The sequence below is a fragment of the Perna viridis genome, chromosome 1, assembly GCF_037379345.1.
Source record: "Perna viridis isolate PV_CMFRI_1.1 ecotype Kerala chromosome 1, ASM3737934v1, whole genome shotgun sequence".
Classification (NCBI taxonomy): Eukaryota; Metazoa; Mollusca; class Bivalvia; order Mytilida; family Mytilidae; genus Perna; species Perna viridis.
Genome location: NC_142445.1, coordinates 44,426,748 through 44,448,414, shown reverse-complemented (window position 1 = coordinate 44,448,414; position 21,667 = coordinate 44,426,748). Strand labels below are relative to the sequence as shown.

Sequence of the window (21,667 nt, the reverse complement as noted above, 5' to 3'; positions counted from 1 at the left end):
TACATTCTATCAAGTAGTTTCAGAAGAGATGTTTGAAAAATTAATGGACAATGACAGCAGATGACAGAAAATTAGTGATGGCAATAGCTCACATGGCCTTTTGGCCAGGTGAGTTAAAAAGGTCACAAAAAGGGTTTGGAGCAGGACAAACAATAATGACTATTTAATTCAATTTTTGAAACAATTGAAAACAGTGTGTAGCAAGATCAAAATCACTATTTACTGAACTTTCTGACTTAAAAAATGACAGGTGTCTTCTCCATCAAATCAAGTTTCTTTCAAATCTATTACAGAACACATAAGTTATGCAGCACATACTAGCTTTGGGCAAAAGAATGGAAAGAAATCTAAAGCCCAAATTATGTAACAGGCATATAAACGATAAAATATTGCCTTAAAATTACTGAAGACAAGACTCAGACTGTAATAATAAACACAATGCAGATCTTCCAATTTTATTCAAAAATATCTGTCATTAAACAAGAGAAAATAAATAACAAGTTTCATTAAATAAAATGCAAAATATATAAAATTCAAATCCATAAGGACGGAGAAATATATCACAGATTCTTCAATATTTCATAAGTATTCAGGAATATTAATCTATCTGCATCAACTTACAAGGTTCAGGTAGGGATTTGATGACAGTAAACAATATATCCATCATAGCTACTGTGTGTAGTTATACCTTTGAATGTTCGATAACAGACTATAATAATGTCAAAACCATATAGTCTGATACTACATGTAACTTTCAGTTTAAACAATGATTCAGTGATTTTGTTGATTATTGACCAACATGCTGAGACAGTCATCAAATCTTATTTCCTTATTTACACTTCTCCAACATCATCAAGTTCTTCTTCTGTCTTTAAGAAATCAGGGACTTCCTCTTGAAGCCCACTGTTCATATTTGTCTCAACAACTGACTTCAACATATCAACCTGCCAAAGATTTAACAAAGTTTGAGTCATATAATATGACAACTACCGGTATCTTACATTATACATGTATCATACTAGATAAGGTAGTTCATAAATCATTCTTCAATATTTTGAAACAGCTTATGAGCAGTTATACTGTGGAACTTGTCTAAACTGTACCCCCTTTTGGACTCTAAATTGGTACAGTTTAGACAGGCATTAGATTTTTCAAGGTTCAAAATAGTTAAACTGATTTTAAGGGACCAATCATTCGATGTACACAGGTTTCCAGTTTATTCAGGGTTTTGTTTAGACAGGTTTCACTGTAATAATAGAATAAATAAAAAAATCTATAATCTTGGGGAAGACACATTCTTAGTCTACAATCTTGGGGAAGACACATTCTTAGTCTACAATCTTGGGGAAGACACATTCTTAGTTTAAAAAAAAACCAATCTATTAAACTTGTTACCAGACCTCAAAAGTCATGGTGGCCAATAGGTTTGTAGTCCTATAATTTGACATTGTATTTTCAATTACCACATCAGATACTACTAAAAAATCTAAAAGTAAGGTCTGAATTAGGTGACCATGTTCACAACAGGGTATGCTAACACAATGAATTGGAGGGACACAACATGGAGCTGTTCATGTGGGCACAATGAATTCGTCACTATCGAGATAACGTTTATCTGGACACAACTGACAATATAGTGCCACATTCATTGTGTTTTTCCAAACAGCTTTGCACTTGTTGTGTTACCCCAGTTCATGGTGATAGGATACCTAGTGTGATGCTGTTGTGTTACCCCAGTTCATGGTGTTAGGATACTTAGTGTGATGCTGTAAAATGCTTCCCTACTACTACTTACATCTCCATTGTCTGTCATGGATCTGATTTGGTAAACTGTCACTTGACCTTCACTGTCACCAACCAACAAACTCTGAAAATATACAAGATGAGGTTGTGCAGAATGTATTATGTAAATGGTTTTGAAGTACAGATATTAGCCAATATTCAAGTTTTGCTATTACTTTCAGGACCAAGACAAATATTTGAGCACTACTTTTAAGTAAATCTCCTGTGAAAAGCTTTTTTGTAAGTCTCAATATCTTAAGACTTTAGAAAAAAAGTGTGTAAAAATGAAATTTTGGTATAGCGCATGAAACTGAAAGTTGGTCACTTTGGAAAAAAATAAAGCCAAACGAAATATAATCTTGATCTGTAACTCATAATGTTTGACTTACATGCTAAAAATCAGCTCATAATCTGCAGGCATTTATAAAAAAAAAACATGCGGAAAACATTTTTTTTTCTGAACATACAAATGAACGGACAGACAGACGACTGGAAAGATGTAGTGCAAATATAAAGTCCCCTTAAGCTAAAGCCGGGAGGAGACTAAAAACTCTTTTTAAACTGTTAAAATCCTACATATGACTGACATCCTTTACATGAAGTTCATAAATCCATTGAACAGTTCAATAGTTGCACTAGCAAGCTTTTGAGTATGGAAAACAATTTTTTTTTATCTTTATGTAGGATTAAATGCCTACACAACCATAAAAAAATAATTATCTTGCTTCACGTCTAACTTTCAAATGAAGTAATATCGAATCGCCCAAATATTTCAAAAGTTTGTCATAACTTACATCAGAGTTATTAGCAAAGGTAACTGTAGTCTGTTTAGCACCAGACGTTGGTGTATTTTTGATAACTGGATCTAACCTGACAAAAAATGCAAAAAATAAATTAAAACAAAATGACTTTTGATTCAACACTCCTTGGTGGAAAAAAAGGATAATTTTTGAAGCACTAAGGCTGCTTTTATTTGCAACAAATGATTTCAACAATTACTACAACATCACTACAATTATATTCAGTAAAAAAAAACCATATACTTCTATTATTCATTATGACAAAATTTAAGCACTTGGTTGAAAAGAAATCCATCTCAAAGCAATCCATATAAAACAATAACAATCAAAAAGTAAATAAATAATAAAGAGTAGTTTTCACGGGAACTTATTTGATGCATAGTGTTGAAGATATTGACACAAGTTCATACTCATATCAAGATAATTATTCATTTTTGTATTAAATACCATTCTGTGTAAGAATCAGGCAATGGGTGGCACATCATATTTCTCAATTTGGTCTTTTTTGCCTCAAATATATTCAATACATCTAGAAAACAACTGAACAGCTATTTAAATTTATTCTGAAGCATCTGTGACATTGATATTTATTAACTACTTCTATAAGGAAAAGTGCAGGAAAATTTTCACGCCATTTTACCATAGTGCATTTCAACTAAATTTGACCTATCAATATCTTAAAAAGGCAAATTTTACAAACACTTTGATGGCTATTTCTGGAGGTTATCAGGTATAAATACTTGGTTAATGCAATAAAATCTCTGTGTTTTTTCCTTCATGTGCCACACCTTATAAAAAATTGCCTGATTCTCAGACAGAGAAGTATTTAAGTACTGAAATCTGTAAGAATCAGGCAAAATTGAAAAGTAATGAATCATGCTCAGAAAAAATACAGGAAATTGACAATCTGGGCACAAACAGAATGGTGCATTGGAGATGAATTAATAGTTTGTGTGTCCTAAAAGTGTCAGAGGATACAGAAAAGTTATAATAGAATGATTAGGAAAAAGTGAGTTATCTCCCTTGGACAATGAAATTGCAATGCATTCTTATCATTTAAACCTCAAATAACAGACACTTAACAAAGAAATAAATTCCATTTCTGTATTTAACTTATTGAAAAATATTTTATGGAAAGACTTGTGTATATGTCTTTTTTTAACCATGATTCACCCAATGCTTGATTCTTACAGAGAATAGCTATCTTGAAATAAGAAAGTTTTGAATTAGTATAAATGATAAATTTTCTATGCAGTATTATACTATTTTACTTGTTAAGACAAATCATAGAATAAATCTTTCTAACTTACAAGCTTTTCTGTATATCCCAAACTTCTACCGAATTCTCGGACACACAAGCAAAAGTAGTCGCTGATTTTGGTGACCATGCAATATCATATACAGGTTTCTATAATAGATAATTGAAAAAAATATCATTGAGTAAATTATTTCAATAATCAGACCTAATTTTGCCCAGTAAACAAAGCAAGCAGGATTTGAAAATTGAAATATACAGTGAAATAAGAATTATAACAGTAAAATCTGGATTTGAAAACAAGTTGAATTCCACTTGAATTAAATTAAAATCTACAAATGGAACAATTTGAAGACTACATTTTCATGTACATATAGGTATTTCTAACCAAAAGAGAATAGGGAGAATTATGATTGTATTCAAGATTGGGCAGAATTATACATACTGTTGAAGATAAGAGTGTTAATACAGGAGCAAATCTGTCTTGATGCCATAACCTAACACTCCAATCAGCACTACAACTCAGGAACACATCAGGATCATTTGGAGACCATTTCACTTTATAAACTGGACCCTGAAAATCAACAAATATATCTCAACTCTTAAGAGGACAGTGGTTTAAACAACAAAATTAATCCAGACATTACATTATGTCACTGGTTGGCTGTTAATTGGTGTGTACACGTCAGACAACCGGGGTCATTTAATAGTATGATCTTTACGATATTCTAACTGTCAATTAATGTGACCTGTGCCCAAGCGAAAACAACATAGGGGTGAAATTATTAGACTTTGTTGATAGTTAATTTATGAAAACAATACAAATAATTAATAACCATCAATAGCCCTTTGATCTTTAATACACATTCTTTCAAAACCATGAACATTATTTTGAATTGGCATTAAACCTGTCTCAACCAACAAACTGACAAGGTGTAGGGTTATAGAATACATTAATGGAAACAGCTCTTAGAATGCATTGCTGTTTTTCACAAAACTGGCCATTTTTTTCTTGTCCCAATGCTGGCTAGTTTGGAGAAGTTTCACTGTATTAATGATTAGAGGGAAATATATTGCTTTTCATAACTGTATCCCAGCCTTTAATCACATTCAACAGATATATATCTCCTAAAATTATTTCTTTCATAAATCTTGGTACACGTACATATAATTCACATGTACAAATATTAGAAACTTTTTTTCTACAGTGATAAGACAGGTTTGACTGTATTTGCTCTTAATTATTATTATATACTTACAGTATGTCCTACAAAACTGTCTAGGTACTGCTCATTGTAAGAACATGAGCATTTGTGGATATGACCCTCCTCAGTTCCTGCCAGATATCTACAAAGAATAGTTTTAAATTGTTAGAGAACAGAAGTAGTTGTATAACACTCATCAAGTTCTTGCTTTTCTTCTTTAATAAATCAGAACCAGTTTTGATCTTTTTATCATCAATGTGAGATTATTATGAATACTTACATATTAGAGTCTTTGGTTTGGAAATCAAAGCACATGCCACCAGCATGTCTAGAAATAAAAGCTTCTACTTTCTTCTCCTTTTTACTACCATATTTAGTAGGCATTCTCTTCAATCGCATCATATCTGAAAATAAATTGGTGTATATACCCTATCAGATTGGCAAACATTTTAAGTAAATTTTAATGCACATTTTATTTATTGATAGTACATGTATTAGATTAAAAAATGGTCCATAAAAGTAAATATAGAACTCTGTGTGTGCTAATTGAGTTGTACCCCACTTGAACCAAGTAAAACCTATAAGTCTTACAATCCCCCTTTCAAGATTCCAGCAATAATTATTGTGCACATCTGCATATGAAGCCCTACCTTCATACATCATTTAATCAAATTTGGAAAGTTCATGAGTAACAAATCAGAACTTATGAATCCTTTTCTGACTGACCACTGAGTAATTCTACCATCTGATGAGTTTGTGGGGTATAAAAACAAAAGCATTCTTAAAAAAGGATCATGGCAACATACCATAACTTTCAATTCTTTTTCTGACTGACCACTGAGTAATTCTACCATCCGTTGAGTTTGTAGGATATAAAAACAAAAGTATTCTCATAAAACGATCATGGTAACATACCATAACTTTCGAATCCCTTTCTGATTGACCATTGAGTAACTCTACCATCGGTAGATATTGATATCAGTTTCTCTGATACTTCTTCCCCAGATCCTCTCTCTTTCTCTATCCACTGAATCTGCCATACTGGTGCTGTATGTTTCCCTGGAGATTGTCTAAAACAAAACAGCAATTCATCATTCATCTTTAATTTTTTGGGGGATATAGACAATAGACTTCAAGTTCAGAAAAAGATTAGCTTTTCTTATATACAAGTCAGAGCAGTAATGTACTTTTGATCTAAGCTTGATTTAAATATAGCTATTTTCTTTTGATGTACATTTCATTTTTTTGTAATGAGTTTGTAGAAAATGACTCCAACAATAAAGGAGATACATAAAGTGCCACTATTTTGAACTTTTTAGTTATACTGTTATTTTGTCATAATATAAGGGCAATGATCTACTTACAGATTGTCAATCATAGCTTCATCTTCTGTTCCTTTGACATTATATATGGCCACTCCACCATCATACATTCCTACCTGATAAAAAAATGATGAATGATAGAAAGGAAGTGAAAATAACATTTTAACAATGCAAAAAATGACAATAAATACTATAAATACACCAACACTTAAATTTATAATGTAGCTTTACTTTAATTTTTCTTTGCAAAAGGGAGATAATTAAGAAGATAAATATTGAATAAGATTCAAGATTGATGACAACTACTCTTCAAGTTATCTCCCTCCTCATGAAACTATTATGGCAATTTAAAATCAAAATTAAAACAATATAAAGAATTAATACCAGTAATTAAAGTCTTGTTACAAACTGAACAATTTCTTGAAACTTTAGTAACTTATAAACACTTTTTTGAACTAAATCCATTTACTATTACTAAAGTTTTAAAACTTATACTTACTGCTAACAAAGAAGGGTGCATCTTAGAGAAATCTACTGATGTAACACCTTCCTTACAGATGTAAACTCTTTCAGGATACTAAAACAATAATACTTAGAATTTATTTCACATGAGGAGTATAAATGTATGTAGAATGACACTTTTGTACAGGGTAGAAAATACAAAAAATTACCAATCATATATATTACAAATTCTGATATGCTGTACACGTTTCAAATAGTAACTTCTCAACAGTAGCATTAGAAACAAATATATAAATAGATATAATTCAAAAACTAATGGTAGAAATGACGAATTTGGTAAATCTTTCTGCATGAAAGCATTCCAAAAAATACATTAACTTCAAAGTAATAATACCCTGGACTACTGCTGCAATGTTACAACATACTGAACACTTCAGACATAATTGAACAATTAAGTTGTTTTACATAAATGATAAATAAATGACTAGCTATTACCTCTGGATTTTTCAGTGACCAGCAGCACACAAGACCAGACTTCTGATCAGAAAATTCAAACTGTCCATATCCCACAGCTATCAAATCCTACATGAAAAAATGATATATTTTCTGTTTAATTACATGTATTAGATTCTGTGCAAAAAAAAATAAATTTAGATACATTTCTGTATACTTGTAAACCAAAATCAATTTATTTATTATAAATACTGAATATCGTACGGAAAAAGAATATATCATTATGGAATCTACAGTAAGGCAAAAACAAATGTTTTCTTAAGTCATAGTAAACTACATATTTATTCTTTTAAGCAATGCATTAATTACATTTTACTTGAAGTAAAAATTTTGGATTTTTTTTTTCAATTTTAAAAACATTTGATTTTCATTAGATACTATCATCCACTGTTAATAAAATAAAAATAGGGCATTAATGGAACTAAAAGTTAGTCCTCCTCACTTAATGGCAAATAAGGGGGATACCTACCTGTTAACCTTTGGAACAGTTCAAGTGGGAGATTTTTAGATAAAAGCAAATTTGATGAAAACATCAAATTAATCAGTATTTTTCACAGAAAATATAGTAATTTTAAGCAGACACCTCCCAAAAAATCTTACATTTTCATGTGGGAGATTCAAAATTTTTCATTGATTTTGTGTTTGTCTCCCCCTTTAATGTGAGAGGGATAGAGTCATGGGGATAGCAACATGTTCAAAATATGTTCAAAATAGCCTAACTAAAAAACTACATTTTGGATTTTTCTGTAAATTGAAGTTGACCTGTATTTTAAAAAATTGTGCAAAGTTTCAACAAAAATTTCATTGATCTGTTCTCATAATATCACCAGGAAACTGTTGGGGACAGACAGACACACATATTTCAGAGGGTATCACATTATACTTGCCACTTTGTGTGGCAGGGAACAAAAAGTCAATTATTTTATGTATTTTATGTAAAATTGCCCTCCATAATACTGATTAAATGAGATGATCATACATTTATCAAAAGAGTTGAGTTTATTCCATGATATTTAAGCTGACATTTTTACTCTTGATCAATGGACATTGGTAAGACTGACTGACATACTTACAGGGTTGAGTTTGTTCCATGACATTGAGCTGACATTTCTACCCTTTGTTAATGGACATTGATAAGACCATAATCTGTCAAAGTTAGGTCCCATGTCAGCCACACTCAGTTGTTGATTAGCTGATGTGCCATCCTTTTCTCCATCTGAAATATACAAGAATATATTTTACAAGGTTGTACATTACATGAATTAACATAAATAATGAAATAAAAAAAAATAAATAAAAATTGTTGTCTATTGAAATTTAAATCAACTTTTGTAAATAACAACACCAATAATGCATATTATAACAATCACCAGTTGCATAAAAAAGTACCATATTTTCCGGACTAAAAGTTGATGTGGAGTATAAGTTGAATTGCCTAATTTTGACCAAAATCGACGAAAAAAAACATAGATAGGTCGAATTCATCAGATAAGTCGAGGGTCAGACGTGTGTATTTATATCGTATGTGTCAGCGAAGAACCGAGTTGAGCGGTTTGTTTTCAACAGCATATTATTCCAGCAATGTTACTAAATTTCTACATTTAATAAATATCTGTTTTTTTTAAGTGTACTTTGTCTGCGAGTTCGATCATTTTTATTGAATGGTGCGTCAATGGCTCTGAGGCCACAGATCATCAGGAGTATGAAATCGTAAACATGTCAAACGTGGGCAGCCATGTGTGAAATTAAGCGGGAAATTCGTTTGATGAATTAGTCAAAATTACGAGCGGTAATTAGTAAACAATATTACCTGGTATCACGAAATACAATAAAAAAAATTGTTACCTGCAAATTTGGTTGCAATTAGTCATTTAGATAACACCTTAATTGAATCATAATTTGAGCCACGTGCGAATGTGTTACGACATACCGTAAATGGGTATAAATTAGTATATTAAAGGACCGTTAACTCCAAAACACTCTATAATATTTTCCAATTTAAAAAAAGAGTTTTGTTAACGTATCTTCTAGAGTTTATTTATATATTTTAACGGTTTTAAAGTTTCAGATTTTTTATTAACATCATTGTATTCATTCATAAAGGATAGCAGCAATGATCAATAATATTCAAATTCAATCACTGTTTTGACTTTTTGAGTGACGGCTTTGAGTGGACAATAAGTCGAGACTGACACTTTGCTGAAGAAAAAATATCAACTTATAGTCTGGAAAATATGGTAAGTTCTTTTTTTAAACCTTTATACTTTTAAATTACAACCTTTCAAGATATATAGCCTCATTTTTCATACTGATATCTATTTTTGCTCTATTCTACTATATTATTTCAGGAAAATGTTAGCTTAGTCCAAGAGTAAGAACTATATGTTTCATGAACTAAGACCCCATTTTGCTTTTCTGAAGTTGAATAGTGATCACAGTAATTGGTGACATTGGTTACCTGCTAAGACTGGGAAACCTCTATACAGAGCTTGTCTAGATTGGTATGTGTTCAAATTAACTACTCGTTCCATGATGAACAAATCTCTTATCAAATTCTCAGACTACAAAATAAGAATATCAATCATAAAAAGCAATCCATTACAATTGTATCACACTCAAAACTGTGGTCAAAGTGTTCCAAACTCAAACAAGATTATCCAAACAAAAATAAATTATATATTTTTATTAAGCTTCTTAAGTCAGCAAAGCTGGCAAATATTGTAGGGTATCAAATTTACTGATAGTATACCAAGGGCTGATGAAAAAACCTGTAACATGACCTAGGGTATGATAAAAACAAATCTTTTGCTGGCATTTCTACTGTGAAAGTACTTATATTCGTTGATGTCAAATTTTGTGGTTAAGGGGGAAAGCACAAGTTTGTGGATTCTTGAATTCGTGGTATTGATGATTCTGTCATACAATTTAAAGAAAATAATCCTTTATGTTGGGAATCAAATTTCATGGTTTACCTTACCCACAAAATGAACAAAAATTGGAACACCATGAACAATGGTTCTTTAACAGTATTTTAAACAAGAGGCTCCAAGGAGCCTGAATAGCTCACCTTCTTGAATTTTGCCTTTCAAAGGCAATAAATTAAACAAGAAGTCCAACAATTTTGACTAAAGAAGTCTTTGGTAGGACTATCACAAGATCTTTTCAACAATTGAAAGTTTCTTTTAATCTATCATAGTTTTCAAGATACTGACTAAAAACTAGTAAAAAAAAGTCATTTTTCCCCTTTCAAGGGCAAAAAAGGGCAACAACTCCAACATGGCTTAACAAATTTACACCAAAATTTGACCAGAGATAGACCTCATCATGCTAAACACTTTTACCATGTCAGAATTCAGCTAAACCTAACGGTTTAGGAGATATATGCGAAAAACTACTCTCTGACCCCTATGTTCTATTATTAGTAACGGTGGCCATGTTTTTTGACGAATCAAAAATCCCCACATCAGTTCTATGAAGGATACCCCAAGAAACATTCATACCAAGTTTGGTTCTATTTAGTCAAGTAGTTTCAGAGGAGAAGAGTTTTGTATAATTGTTAACGACAATGACGGACGACGACTGACGACAAGTGATGGGAATAGCTCACATGGCCTTTGGCAAGGTGAGCTAAAAAAAGAATGGTTTGAATTTTCCCATTATAATTCAGGCTTACTTTTTGAATAATTTTCATGCAGCTTACCTTCATGATTTTATCTTCCTCTAAGGCTGTTAATTCAGTGGGTATTGAAGACACTCCTGTTTCTTTACTTGCAAACACACTCTCTGATCCAGCAACCGATGAGGCCATAGTTGCTCTACTCTCTGTAAATATATATCATATTACATAACTTACATTTTACTCAAGTTATATAAAAATTATATATCCTTAGCCCCAACAATCCAACCTCCCACCCACCCCCCCCACCCCCAAAGAAGAAAAAAAATTGAATTAACAAAATTAAAAATAAACAAAACAAAACAGAACAAACTCACCTATTCATATCATTAACTGCCTTTTATTATTTCTTTTTTTGAAATTTGATCAAAATATCATCTTCCATGATCCCACTAACAGAATACAGAATTTTTATCATTCAAAATTAAGAAAAGAAAGCCTGGTTCTAAAAATTTGTTTATTTCAAATGTGAAATAATAATTTATTTAATAAATAGTTCTGCAACACAGACAAAGTGTGTAAAGAATGAGTAGTTAATATGAGTGAAATGAAGGCCATTCAAGTCACTTGGAAATTTCCAGCACACTAAATCCATATATTTTTCATAATAATAAATTTTCTTAAGATCTTATATAGTTCCTATATTTAACAACTATGTGAAGCTGGGTATAAAATGAGTGTGCTATGTATTTAAGTAGCACTCCACATAAGAATCATGCAAAATGTGATTCAGGGTAGGAAAGCCTACATATTTTTATTTTTAATATTTTGTTTAAAATGTCAAAGTAAAAAGAAAGTAACATGTGGTTTTTCATATAACCCTTGTTCATAGGAGATAAAAATTATTTAAAATGTACTGTAGAATTCAAAACTAAGGGAGATAACTCTGTAAATGACAATAAAATACAATAGAAACTATTGGATTTTCCTTGTGGATTTTCTCTTAAGAGCAGACAGATTGGAATGTATAATTAAAAATTTTATCATACAGACCCATAAAGCAACTTAATAACAAAAATAAAAATATGTAGCCTTTTTTTGAGGTATATCACATTTTACAAAATTTGCATGATTCTTAAAAAGACTGCTATTTAATGTTGTATATTGTAGAGTGACAACCTGATACTGGACAAAATCAGTAAAAATAAACCTACAGAGAACTGCAATAAAATCTCATGGCTACAATTAAACAAATGAAAAGCCAGTAGAATGATATTGTAACAGTATTCTACTTGTCTAAATATTAACAACAGCCATCTGATTCTCAATCTTATGTCAAACAGTTTGATTAAATTGTTCTCAGCATATCTATTTTCTTGATGAAACAAAACAAAAAAAGACTAACATCAAGAGGTCCGTTTTTCACATTGCTTTTCAAATATATTTCTAATTCCTGCCTGAGCATTAAATAGGATTTTTAAATAAAACATTTAAAAATTTGTTATGTTCTTAAAAAGCTTCCATATCTGCTTTAAATAGGGTACTTGAATTTTAATTTTAACCTGTATCTTAATCCATATAGCTTGAAATTCAAAAGAATATTCTTAAAAGAAGCTCCAGTCTTCCTGACATGTTCTTGTAAGTCTACATAGTTTAAAACTTTGAGTATTCTTTATAAAGATTTGTGAAAATATTCCATACAGAAAGGCATACAAACAAAACCACTACAATATCCAACAGATTTGTACAACACAGAACTTACTGAAAGATGAAGAGATAAAAAGCAGTAAATACCAACAAGCTATGAAGAAGTAAACTATCACAAACAAATATCTGATGAAGAATGTTTCATATAATAACAGACAGTCATTTTTTTACTCCTTGAAGCTTTATTTCTGACTTACGGAACCAAAAAGTACTGGCAAAGGTAAATACTAAATAAACAGCATAGTATTAGTAAAAAACTGTGACAGCTTACTATGTCAATATGTGGACAGATAAAAATCATAACTTGATTTTAAATTCTTTTGAAAAAAGACTTTTTAAATTTCTAATTTCAATATTTAATTTTTCCTTTTAATGAATATGTACAAGTTCTATTGGTGGCAATTTCCAAATATTGAATTATTCAATAACTCACTGTGCATCACACAGTGACAATTTTCTTTTTTGCTCCTCGGTTCTAATTCTATTCAGTTGTCTATGAGGATAACATAAGCAAAATTATCCCATAAAGAATGATCAAAAACAGGATAAAGATTAAATGCTTCCTACCTTGAATGGGAAAGATAAATAGCTAAATCAAGTCTTTTGTACTTAATCTAGGATGTCAATACCTATAGGTTCTACTTGACTAAGTAACACATGGTGATTTTTACACAAATACAGCTAGCATCTACACAGCATTTCTTACCTGCACCAGCTCTAAACCGTGAGGAGTCTTATAAAAATCAAGTAATAATTTATTCTGCAAGTGTTATATTACAAAATTATCATGTCTCTGACAAAAGCTATGGTTGAATCATAAAAATGACTCTTTAATTGTGAAGTTTATCATATAAAAACTGCACATATTAAGTTACAACAGAAAAAAATCCTTTTTAGATTACATGATTATACCTTCTCTAGCTACTGGTGCTGGTTCCCCCTCTGCTGGAGTGCCTTCCTTAGCTGCAGGACTAGTTGGTCGACTTATTGTTCCTTCTGCCTCCTCTTTTTCCTCTTTTTCTGTAAAAATAAAAAAGTCTTGTTATTTTAACAATCATTTTGAAGAACAAAGATAACCGTAAACAGACTGTAAACTGGGTCTGTAAGGATGAAATGACTCATTTTATAAATAATGGTATTGATTGGTACCTATTATCAGTTTATTGTCCACTGTCAAAACAGTCAAAAATGGTAAACTGCATAACTACTTCACTTACAGTACCAAAGTAGTTAATGATAAAAGATATTAATTTAAGAACAGTAAAGATTTTCAATAGATTTAACTGAACATTGCAAAAACTCATTGCTCAACAAAATTTCAAACCTTTTTTCTCCTTCTCTAATGCTTCATAAGTATCATACATATCCCAAGTGGTAGCATTAACTCCAGCATCCTGTCAAAATATGGGGAATTAATTCAAGCAAAGGAAAATGTTTCTTCACAAGGAAAGAAAAAAATTGTAAGCATTGGGATAAATGCCTACTTCTCTTTACAATGTTGTTTTAAACACATAAATCAGTTTGTTATAGTTTTTGAAAACTCAAGCACTTGTCATACTTAATGGCAACTCTCGAGCATTTGTGATCCTCAGTATAATATTAAAGACATAAGAAAAACTGTAAATGTTAACTTTATTTAGAATTTCTCATTATGTGCCATCATTACCTATGTTCATTTCTGTATGTTCATTAGCACCAGTGTACAAAATAATTACATAAAATTTAAGAATAAGTGGCCTTTACAGAAAAATAGACTCATGAAAAAGTGGTAGTGACTGAGATGATGATAATAACTAAACTGCAGTCTGTTTCAAATATTAACCAGTGATAATTTTACCATTAAGATAACATATACCACCTCATCATTTCTAAACCAATGTAAAAGGACAATTTTAATCTGATATGTGCCAGCACACAGCAATAAGTTTCAGAATGTATACAATCATGACCAACTACAGTCAAACTCGGTAGCTCGAACTCCAAAGGACCATTGAAATGTGTTCGAGTTATCGGGAGTTCGAGAAATTGAAGTTCGTATATTTCCGGATTTCTTTCGTTGCCGGCCCGAGTTTGACTTTATCGTTAGAAATTGCTTACTTCCTCTGAAGTTGCGTTAGTTCTTGGATCTATTTCATTTGCTTTCAGAAGATTATGTTGATTTGTGGACATTAAAAATGCTGTGTTTTCTTCTAAAAACGTCCAGAGTACAGGTTCAATGGTAAATAATTTGTTTTCATGCAATTTTCTTTCATGGTTTCATCATACCGACTTCGGGACATTCATGAACTTCAATCAGTTTTATGTTAAGATCAAAACTACCTAATTAGTGATGACTTAAATATTACCTGTAATTAACTAAAATGACACTGATTAATGATAGGGTTTCAGTTTTTCACACCTTTTAGTACCCAAGCTGACAAAATGGTGGACAAGTTCGAGTTAGTGAGGGTTATTCTCTAAGATTTATTACCGAACGGACCGATTAGTCAGTTCGATTTTTCAAGAAATCGATGTTAGAGAAATCCAAGGTTATTTATATTGATTATATAGGAGAAAATTTTGGTACTTTGAATTGTGTTTGAGCCATCCGAGTTCGAGTGAGCGAAGTTCAACTGTACTATACATACCACATGAGATATCTTGGTAGTTTGAACAATTTTATATTTTGGTGGTTCATTAAATGTGTTCATGCCTCTTTCCATATACTGATCATTACCAACTTTATTTTTCTTCAGCTAAAAAATTATAAAAAATCGAAATCAATACAAGATCCCTATGCAGCACAGCGGTTTAGCCAGGATTTTGAAACCATTAGTCACTTTTGTTAAATCTAATGAAAATCATGAAAAGTGACTATTTTTGTAATTTGTTTAGTTAATAACCAAAGTGACTAGTTCTAGCTAAATCACTGAGCAAGAACAAATATTTGCACAAGATCCTTAAGGTCATAAGTTCTCTAATATACATTTTATACATCTAAAGAGCTTTAGTTTCCTGAAAAACTTTATTCAAAAACAGTTAACAAAAGACAAAACAGTTAGGATTTTTTGTTGTATGATTTAAGTACTTCTCCATCTAAGAATCCGGCAAAAAGTGTATTATGTGTGGCACATGAAGAAAGAATACACAGAGATCTTATTGCATTATCCAAGTATTTGTAAAGTTTGCCTTTTAAAGATATTGATAGGTCAAATTTATTTGAAATGCACTATAGAAAAATGGCAAGAAAATTTTCCGAACCTTTTCCTTATAAAAGCAGTCCAAATTTATCCTCGTCACCAAAGCTTCAGGATAAATTTAACTATAAAATTTAAATATAACAGCTATTTTCTAGAGGTATTTGAATATGTTTGAGGCAAAAAAGACCAAATTGAAAAAAATGATGTACCACTCATTGCCTGATTCTTACACAAAATGGTACTTTAAAAGTAGGAAGTAAAGTTAATAAAAAGAATTGACAGCAACATGTTAAATGAAAAAATCAGTGATTTCGTTTTCTTTCTATTTTTATTGAAAGTCATCCTTTAACAAGTAGTAGTCCTATGATGCTAAATACCTGTTGATATTTTTCATTTTTATCTTTAACAATTTTGGCTTCTTCTGTCTCATTCGATAACAATATGGTAGGCATATCTAACAACCAGATTGTCTCTGTTTCTGTCAAGGTTAAATCTACAGTTTTCTCTAAATCATCTTCACCTAAAACTTCAGTCACTTCAGGTCTCTTGGTTGTTATACCTATTATAAAAACAACAAATGGAAAAATGACTAAATTCAACAAGGACAAATCTTGTATTTATCATGAGAAAATAAGGGTAATGCTCAATTATACTTTCAGTCGGTGTACAAAAATCAGTATACTTGTATTATGAAGCAAGGCTTGTTTCCTACTAATCAGCATGAACCTACTTTCTATAATTATACTTCAAGTCTGCATGGTACATTGTTCATAAATGGCATTTAAAACAGACCAATAATAGATCACAAATCAGTGGTAAAAATGTTTAAACTAAACATTTACTGTGAAAGTACTTAATATTCATGGGGTACCAATTTTTTCGTAGATTTCGTGGTTGATTTAAACCACAATACTAAAGTTCCAACGAAATACATATTCAATGTTTATTTGTACTGTTGACAATGTCAAACCACAAATAAAGGAATTCACGAACCAAAGATCTGTCTTTAATCCATGAATAAAAGAACTTTCACAGTACTTAACTGCACCCCTTGTAAAAGGAAATTTAATACATGTAATTGTCTCTTTATACCTATAGTGAACATAGACAATATGAACTATGCTTAAGTCTGGTAGTATTACAGGATTAAACAAAGAGGCAGTACAGAACTAAGTACTATTCACTAGACAATAGAAAAAACTCACCTCTTTCCCATGTAGATTGTATTTCTGAATGATCAGCTATATCTTCACCTACCATAGACTCTGAGGCAGCAGTTCCTTGTGATGCACTAAATACTGACCTAGCACAGAAAAAAAAGAACAGCGTAAGTCAAATAATTTACACAGTACCTCAATAGAAAGCAAACTACAATCAGAAGGACAGGTACATCTGCACACAATAAAAGGGCTGTAACATAACACAAACTTCACAACAGCTGACACACTCTGATAATAAACAATGACTGATGAAAAAAAAAAACAAAAAAAAACGATAAACATGACAAGAAAACTTAATGTTATGAAGAAGTAGACTAATAGATTGAATTGAAAGAGCCCCTATAATACCCAGCTGTGCTAAAAATAACCTTTTCCATCTTTTATGTACGGTTCAAAGTATTCGTGTAAGGTATTAAAGTCCCATAACTTTGGAATGGAAAACAGAAAAGGAAAGTTAATGAAAGATAAAAGGGCACTTCCTTGAATGAGGACAAACACAACCATAAATACTGATGGGTATACCTTTACACCTTAAACCTTAAGAGTATGAAAAAGTGGAGTTTAACATCATAAAATGCTAAAAGAAAATAAGAGTTAACTGAACATCAAAGAAAAGTATTTAATTTCAAAGAACACTGTTCAAATCAGTTGTTTCTCACATTACTCTGAGGTCAGTTTAGAAGATGGGGGTTTTGCTCAATAAACTTTTAAGTAAATAAGGTATTAACTTTCCTTTTTTTTAATTTCCAGCAATCCAGCTAGAAATTCAAAATAGAGGGCCATAACCTGAGAAGGAAGTACATTTTTATAGTACTAGCTTTTTTTAAAGGGTGTTTCATCATTTCATGTTATTATAAATTGAAAAGTAACTAACTCTTCGTAAGCTTGTAATATTGGACTAGACATACCTAGAGAATGGACCACCTCCAAATGTACTGGCCGTAACATTTGCTGTGTTGTAAATAGATGCTTGAGACATCAAGTCAGTTGGCTGAAAAGGAAATTTAGCTTCCATTTATGAACTTAAGGAAGAATTTAGAAACTATATTTGTCAACAGAAACTAATCCTGATGGAATTTTTACTGTAAATCAAGGTTGAAGATTTTACTTTTCCTCTTAATTTCATGTATCTAGGTCCTTAATCTTCAACCCTTTTCATCAACAATTTATTTCGGAAGACAAATGGTTTTACTCAAGAGGACCATTGATCTGAAACTTGAAAAGAAAACATGACCTCCAACTCCTTGAAGTAAATTTTAACTCTTGCTCTGTTTTTAATTCAAAATAACATTTAGATCTTAAATCATAACAAACATACTGTGCCACCTGAGCTATCTGCCAGTACATTGCTTTGCTTTTTACCAATGGCAGTCTGCTCAGCTTGAATCAAGGGAACAGGTGTAACATCATTCCCTCCTTCGTCCAACACCTAAAACAGATATATAATATTAAGCGTCAGTCTCTGTAAGAATCAGACAGTGGGTGAAACATGGTATGGAAAAACCCACCATTTAGAAAGTGCAATTTTACTATTTATACCTTCAGAAACAAGGAAAAACTTTAAAGGACAATATTTCCCGTATCTTTAAGTAAATTGAGTTTAAATTTCATTTTAAGGTAAACATTCATTTCAAGGGCAGATAACCCTTGTCAAAAATCTCATTTTTCTAACATTCTATTGAAAAATTTCAAAACAAATTCAATGATACAAAGGTCAAATAGTTGTCTTTCATCCTTCAGTGAAATTATATTGTCAGATTGGTGGGGTTTTGACATGCATGTTTCTGATTTTTTCCATTTAGCCTGATTCTTACAAATACTTACAGTTTAGTACTAAAAGATAATGCAATTTTTCTTCAGTGTTTGTAGGAGAGAAGTAAAAAATAAGACCAATAACCAGTAAACAAATGAATTACTAAAGCTTTATAGAAAATGAAAGTAAACATCCTCAAGTCAAAGTCGCATTTCCTCTAAAAATGGCACAGAGTGACTAATGTGCTGTGTCATGTGCGTGCATTAAGTTTTCATCATTGATAGTGGAGTGTTGTCTGCTACATGTGGCAGTTAAAAAGGCATGAACATGTCTTTTAACAAGGTTTTTATTAGCTGTAGGCGGGTGTTTTTATTGCTGGGGAATGAAATGGTACTTCGTAGATTTGTAGAGATTACATATTCTTGATGGTTTATGCGTTTGAAAGAACATTTAAATAATATGATAATATCAGAAAAGTGTGGACTGCATGGTGCAACCATTAGTTAACTCACAGTTACTGGAGGTTTAAATGCCGCAACTTTGTCACCGCCAGGTCCCAGCTTTCTACTAGCTGATGATATAAGCTGTGATCTTGACTTGGTACTGGCATACACTGTACTTCCACCATACTTGCTTTTGATAACAGAAGCACCAACATTTCCCTTCTTTGAGCTCTGACTGTTCCTAAGAAATTCAGTAAAACTGGACTATGACAATTCATTCATACAGTGTTAAAATGCTAGTACTAGTAAAGCCCTTTTCAAGTCCAATCTGAAACATTTTGTATGCATTGTAGGTCCATAATAGTACCTTAGTAATTTGAATTACATGTACTACCCATAATATTGTAATTTTTTTTTACCCATCATAAAATTAGTTTTGAGAAGTCCTTTAACTTGATTAAAAAGGCAAATAAATGTACTTATTGTATTTAAAGCATCTATTGTGAAGAAGGTAAACTTTTATTTTCAAAAAACTAATAACCTTAAAATACTGTGTTTTACTTGAGGTTGTAACTTTCCCAATAAATAAAATGAAGAAATATATATCCTTTGCAAAAGCTGCTCAAAATCACATTTATATTTCCACTTTTCACTTTCATAATGTTTAAATGAAAAAAAACCCACCATAAATGTATACAAGGGCAAGGACGCATAATACAAATACGTTCCTAATGAAGGGGTAGTGCCCCAAATGGAGGGTTTGCCCTTACCAGCTTAATTTTTGGGGTTGTTGCAAGAATTCAAGACAATTTTCCCCTTATGGTACACCCTTTGATTGATCTATCCCTTAGTTTAAGTTAATCTGTTCATTGGTCAATCAATCTGTCCCATAAAACATGCTAGTTATTTGTCAGTATTTTCATTTCTATGTGGGTTTAAATTCCCTTTTGGGATTTCGTGCTGGAGAATTTTTTTTTGTTTTGACCACCACCTGTCAAAACAAGAAAACACATGTATCTTAAGTGCCAATTCCGAAAGCTGGCAAAAAAGATTAATATGGGTTAAGCAATTCTTTGAACTTTTGGACCATTTTCTATAGGATATTTGATAGAAAATGTAAGGTAGGTTGCTGAGTAAATGATTCATGAAGCAGATTTTGTTCAATGAAATCCATTTAAGCATTGAATTTAAATCATCAAGATTTTTAAATATCTAACATGTGGATGGATCGATCTGACACAGGTCAGAGAAATATGCACATACATATATCCAACACAATGTGCAATATTTTCTCATCAAGTTCTAACAATGTAACACCTAACATGGGATGAAATGCCATTGATGGGGTTCTGAATTCTGCAAGTGTCTCACTTAACACTAGATTGTCTCTTCTGCAGTTTTTAATTTAAAGATATGTCTGTAGTTCATTTCTCTGCATTATTTCTCACTTGCACTTTTTAAAAGGTGTAATAATTAAAATACAAATAGGTCAGTGTGTAATTATTCAGGGTCTCTCTGCTTATGTCAATTGTGCACTTTATTATATTCGGGTACCTAATAATAAATATACTTCATTCTTTATCTAAATCCCTCGTCTCTTCATTTAACTCACAGTCATACGGCATGACTGTTTAAAATATAATTTCTACCGATTCTCTTCACCCACATCTACAAGGACTCTCTACAACGGTAAGATGGCAATGATAATTCATTTTGTGTATTTTTTGTTTGTTTGGGAAATTGTGTAAGGCTTCAGTTTTCATTTCTGATGATAACTACTGGTCAGAGAGTACATCTCACCATTTTAGCGACAGAAGAAATTCTTGCCAATCTGCTCATCAAAGTTTTATTCCTCAATGTGACAATGAAAATTGTTCTTCGGTATCTCATTTGTGAAAACAAAATATCATCAATCTGTTATACTTATAGACATTTTTTCTTAAAATTTGGGCATGAACTTGTTTCACAGGAGATATCGGAAAACTGGTTAGCGAGAATTACTTGCCGGCGAGAACTACTCCCTTGACCAGTATTGCAGTAAAATGTGTTTTTACTTCACTTGACACTTCTTCAGAAGTTCAAATTGTAAGAAACACAACCAATATGTTTCTAGTTCGAGCATTAAAAAAGCAAGATGTATTTGGATTAGAAAAATTACCCTGTTGACAGAAAGTTTGACTTCCTTGACTTCGAAGTTGACATTTTGAAATTGGTTAGCAAGCACTGTACACAATTCAAACATTCGATGCCGCCATATTTAGAAAGAGTCACGTTGTCAAGAGCAACAACAAGGTGCTTGTTAAACCTATTTCCATTGGTTATTTGATAATTTTTGTATTATACAAAATTATCATAACTACGTACCTGTGGGGTAGAAGGCCTTTATTCAGTTACTTATCGAATACTTCTT

At 31.5% G+C, this 21,667-nt stretch overlaps 1 protein-coding gene across 2 annotated transcripts; it reads right to left on the bottom strand.

Annotated features, from left to right (window-relative positions):
• Nucleotides 1-439: 439 nt before the first annotated feature.
• On the bottom strand, nucleotides 440-21,569 carry LOC148628925 (dynein axonemal intermediate chain 4-like). 2 transcript variants are annotated; one of them, XM_088540893.1, is made up of 24 exons: nucleotides 21,416-21,569; nucleotides 19,327-19,498; nucleotides 18,380-18,490; nucleotides 17,970-18,052; nucleotides 17,047-17,144; nucleotides 16,219-16,400; nucleotides 15,290-15,397; nucleotides 13,987-14,056; nucleotides 13,575-13,682; nucleotides 13,369-13,395; nucleotides 11,040-11,161; nucleotides 9,798-9,900; nucleotides 8,413-8,555; nucleotides 7,322-7,408; nucleotides 6,864-6,941; nucleotides 6,407-6,480; nucleotides 5,958-6,112; nucleotides 5,323-5,446; nucleotides 5,097-5,184; nucleotides 4,283-4,411; nucleotides 3,893-3,990; nucleotides 2,577-2,652; nucleotides 1,796-1,867; nucleotides 440-944 (listed from the first exon to the last, which is right to left on the bottom strand). In XM_088540893.1, exons 1-24 carry the CDS (start codon nucleotides 21,457-21,459, stop codon nucleotides 834-836), a joined length of 2,463 nt encoding a protein of 820 aa, XP_088397019.1. In that variant the 5' UTR covers nucleotides 21,460-21,569; the 3' UTR covers nucleotides 440-833. The 2 variants fall into 2 exon arrangements, with proteins under 2 accessions (XP_088397019.1, XP_088397027.1); XM_088540901.1 differs by lacking the exon at nucleotides 13,369-13,395.
• Nucleotides 21,570-21,667: the final 98 nt, after the last annotated feature.